Source organism: Harpegnathos saltator, unplaced genomic scaffold, assembly GCF_003227715.2.
Source record: "Harpegnathos saltator strain DR-91 unplaced genomic scaffold, Hsal_v8.6 scaffold10, whole genome shotgun sequence".
In the NCBI taxonomy this organism is placed as follows: Eukaryota; Metazoa; Arthropoda; class Insecta; order Hymenoptera; family Formicidae; genus Harpegnathos; species Harpegnathos saltator.
The window spans coordinates 1,209,602-1,214,302 of NW_020229873.1; the positions used below are offsets into that span (position 1 = coordinate 1,209,602).

The window sequence follows — 4,701 nt, forward strand, 5'->3', positions numbered from 1 at the left end:
CTTTTAGGTCTCGACGGTAAAACCTGCATCTGGTGGCTGTCCGTGCTACATCCACTTTCAGGCGGTTTATGTCCGTGCTACAACCATAATAGCGTACTTGACAAGCACGGTCTCGCGCATTGTTATGCATTTGTAACATGAATTAACATGTTAACATGCACAAAAAAAATAAGAATTGAGATTGTATATGATTAATATCATGAAGATTATATACGATTTATATCGATATATAAATATATGATAATAAGATATTTTGTGTGTACCCAAAATTATTTTTCCAAAATATTTCAGCGTTACGTTAGTATTTATTTATACTCCGGCAGGCGTTTTTTAGCGCAGTTGTGTCCGTGTGCATGTGTTGCATTGAAAGTGTGCGTGACGTACGTGTGCATATACGCACTCACACACACACAGACACACACTCACGCAGCACTGTACCGCGATTCTGTAACTCGTTATTGGAGTTAACGACATTTTCGTTATCGTTGCGCAGCTTTTGTATACCGTAGAAAAGCTGCGCAACGATAACGAAACTATCGTTAACTCCAATAACGAGTTACAGAATCGCACCACAGTGCAGGTTTTCTCTCTGCTAATACGCTTGATAAAAAATATGACTGGCGTAGGAACGGAATTGATCCGTTTGGAGCCATCTATTGAACCATGAACGCTTGACACAAAGATTGGTTAGGTTAGGCTAGGTTTTAGGTTAGTTTCAAGTTAATCGTATGCTAACCTTTGGAATTTGTTCTAGCCAAAATGTTTATCAAACCGTTTAAAGTTAAATCCAATAATCAATTAAAAGGAACCGAAAGGTTAGTACATTTTTTTTTCGTATAGCTCGATAATTTACAAGGTAAGGGATTTTGTTATTTGATTTATAGAATTATAGGTTACACTCATCTGTCAAATCGCATAAACAAATGTTTTTTTTATGAGATTTTAAATAATCAATTCCATTATCTCTAAACATGTATAAAAAAACGTTAAAGATTAAAAAACTGTAAATCAACTGTAACAAATATATATTCCAATTTTATTGTATTTATACAACATGAAGTGCAGTGTCCTAAGTTAATAAGAATTCATAGATTACATTGTTAACACAACTTATTATATTTTGTAGGAAGAAGTTATGCGAGGAAGTATTGGCAGCTTATCCGAGTTTATCAGATGAGGAAATCCAATTATTATTACCTAAAAAGGAATCCATTAGTGTTATGAAGATAGTAACATACAGTGGACATATGGCTAAAATATATTGTGTGGCTAAGATACCTATGTTTTTCCAGTTGGACTTAAAGACTACTATATTGTTCCCGACAATTTATACTTTGTGGCATCATCCATGTTTGTTAGACACTTTTACTACACGTATGCCAGTTGTATCCAAGTTGGCAGGTGGTGCAGATCTAATGTTGCCTGGGTTAGTCTTGAAAGAACCATTGACTCTTTATACTTTTGGTAAATTGTCCAAAGGTACTCCTGTATCAGTTAATACAGACGATAATAAGGTTTGGATCCTTTATTATGAAATACTATATTATTTTAAATTATTGTGGGTTATAGATTATTATTAATAATAAATAATAAATACTTGTTTTGCAGGCATCAGTTGCTGTTGGCATTACTGCACTTTCTAGCGAGGACATGTATATGGCTGCTGGTCGTGGCAAATGTGTGGAGGTTTTCCACGTGATTGGCGATATGCTTTGTCAATTAGGCAAGCCGCCCGTGAGACCAGATTTGGGATCACCGTATGTTGAGAATTCTGGTAACACATCGGAAAGTACCGAGACGGATAGTCAGCAGATGGACATGGAACAAACTGAAGCATTGTCAAATAAATTAGATCAACTAAATCTCGACGAGAATGCGAGTGAAGTCATGGATGAGACTGGTATTTTAGAGGAAGAGGTATTAATGACTTTATCTTCACTTATGCACTTGGATTAATCAAATAAATTGTACATGGGTACATATTTCTGCCCTTTTTTTTCTGTCTAGGAATACATAGAGAACGAAGAAGATGTGAAAACGGACGATGTACAAAGCCCAGATGTGATCGAGCCGGAAGTAGCGCTAGACCCGATTCAGGAGATGGACGAGTTACTGGAGTATTGTTTCCTGAAAGCATGCAAAACGTCGATAAAGTCCAGCGACCTGCCGATGCTGTCGTCCAACTTCTTCAAGAATCACCTGTTGGCTGCCTGTCCGCCGGGCAAGAACGTTGACGTGAAGAAGTCTCGCTACAAAAAGTTGTCGGTCTTTTTGGCGGAAATGAAGGCGAAAGGAATCATCAACACGTCCGTAACGAAAGGTGTAGAAACTTTGTTGTCGATCAAGGTGCGACACGATTCTCTCTTTGAAATCAAGACACGCCATTTCTTGGCTTGGAAACAGATCTCTTAACCCCATGTTCGTTTCAGTTTGATCACCCCCTCGTGAAGCGATTAGTCGTAACCGAGGAACGAGTCGCAGCTGAGCCGGTGATCTCCAGTAGCGCCGTCGTCTCGGAATGCTACCGTGTGACCGCTGACGTCCTGCCAGTTTTGTCGAAATTCGGATACGAGTGAGTACAAACGGCGATAATAATAGAAAGGACGATTCCTTTTTTGTGTAGTATAAAAGAAGTCGAGTGTATGTACGCTGATGATTACAGAAAGGGTGATGTGATGAAGAGAGCTGAGATCAGGAAGTACTTCACCGAGTATGTAAAAGCGGAGGACCTCCAGAATGGAAAGTAAGACGTGGCAGGGTGCTTTAGCGTGAACTTGACATGTCGCGATTTATTCACAACATGCATCATCGACACGATGTTGCAATGTTGCAGAATGTTGAAGCTGAGCCCGCAGCTGGCCGCGATCATGCGTACCAAGGTACATCAAGAGACGGTGACAATGGAGGACGGGATCAACAAGTTTATTGGCCGTATGACGCACATGCACGAGGTTACTCTCGCGGGCAACACGTTGTTGCACACGGGCAAGCTGGAGCCGGTCGACATGAGGGTGGTGGTGCGGTCGGGGGGCAAGAAGGTGAGGAGTGATGCCGCTCAGGTCATCGTATTGATGGTCGTCACTCGAAACTGGTTTCAACAGAGATTCTCAGATTCGAGTTTGAAGTTAGACAGATTGGATCGTCAGTTGAATCGCGTGCGATTAGTTGTAACGTCAAGTATATTTCACATGATGACTATTAATACGAACCTGAGACGATGAGTTTGGTGGCAATCTGCAACGACTTGGACGCGAGTCGTAGGTGACGTTGGTCAACAATCTGGAGACTTTCGGGATCAACTCGAAGGAGTTCAGCAAGGAGTGTCAGAACATCGGTGCGAGCGCGACAATCACTGACGACCCTGGCAAGAAGACCCCCAGTGTTCTCGTTCAGGGCAATCAGATTTTATACGTGTACAAATTGCTCACGGGTGAGGCCTTTTGAAGATTCGAACTTAACTCTGTGATAATGTAGGGGACTACGTGATTTGGTTCTGTGTTTATTGCTTGCAGAGAAATACCAGATCAAAAAGAATTACATCAGAGGCTTGGAGTTCGCCCCAAAAAAGCAGAACTTTTCGCACAAGAAGTAGACACGATTGCTTGTCCCGTGAAGAACTAGAATTTCCTTCTCGACAGTGTGTCGCACGAAATGCGTCCATTTAACACATACGTCATCCTTCTCTTGTAGTATCGAATTCGCGACTATCTAGCCAACGTTGTCAGTGATGATTCGTCATCACGCTATCATTATTTGTTCAAATCGTTATATAGAGGACTTTCCACAGGATATCACGTACGATAGAGACGAATTCAATTGTACTTTCACTACGAAGGGACGTTGCTATTATGTCGATGTATCACTGGAAAAGTGTTTTCTAAATATATGTTAAAACGAAACGGTTAAATTGAAATTCAGGCTTCTGCCCAAAAGCAGATGTTACAAATAACCATGAAATAAAATCAATTCACGAGCAATCACGAGTCCTCACGCACTTATTGCCCGATCCCACGCATTGTTTCTCTCGATCTTGCGGGTGCGAGTCGCGCAGCGGAAGACCGGAAAAATAAAGCGATCGATACGCAAGATACGGGTTGTAGCGTTTGTCATACACGAGGGACAACAGGTCAATCGAAGTTTGTTAATATAATTTATTGTATATCGAGGTTTCAACATGGAAAAGTACAAATATTGCAATATAGAGCCCACGAGCTCTCCTCGGGTGGGAGGGAGGGAGGGAGAAAGGAAGGCAGGAGGGGCAGGGGGTTGAGAATACAGTTGCACAGGGGGAGAGGCGACGCACGTAAAGGGGACGTATTTTTGCATTTTTTTTGTTCTTTTGCGGATACTGGGATGCTGCTTTCGAAAAAACCGAGAGCGAAACGCGCGTATACGTATATATGTATATGTATATAATAATCATATTTTTCACATATAATATTTATATATCTTTATATCGCATTTTTTTTTCTGTCCTAGATTTATTTCTCTCTCTCTCTCTCTCTCTCTCTCTCTCATGTTCTCACTCTTTCACTCACTCACTCACTCACTCTCTCTCTCTCTCTCTCTCTCTCTCTCTCTCTCTCTCTTTCTCTCTCTCTCTTCCGCTCACACTCCCTTTCTTCCTCCTTCTTTGCTCTCCTCAAGACGACAGGATACCGACGAACGTCACAGGAAAGCGCGAAGACGCCCCCGTCGGTG

The 4,701-nt window shown here is 41.5% G+C and overlaps 1 protein-coding gene across 1 annotated transcript; it reads left to right on the forward strand.

The window, feature by feature from the left end:
• Nucleotides 1-551: 551 nt before the first annotated feature.
• On the forward strand, nucleotides 552-3,899 carry eIF2D (eukaryotic translation initiation factor 2D). Its single transcript, XM_019844673.1, has 9 exons — nucleotides 552-815; nucleotides 1,127-1,514; nucleotides 1,609-1,917; nucleotides 2,008-2,346; nucleotides 2,430-2,572; nucleotides 2,663-2,743; nucleotides 2,834-3,038; nucleotides 3,262-3,430; nucleotides 3,513-3,899. Exons 1-9 carry the CDS (start codon nucleotides 760-762, stop codon nucleotides 3,590-3,592), a joined length of 1,770 nt encoding a protein of 589 aa, XP_019700232.1. The 5' UTR covers nucleotides 552-759; the 3' UTR covers nucleotides 3,593-3,899.
• The last annotated feature ends 802 nt before the right edge of the window (nucleotides 3,900-4,701 follow it).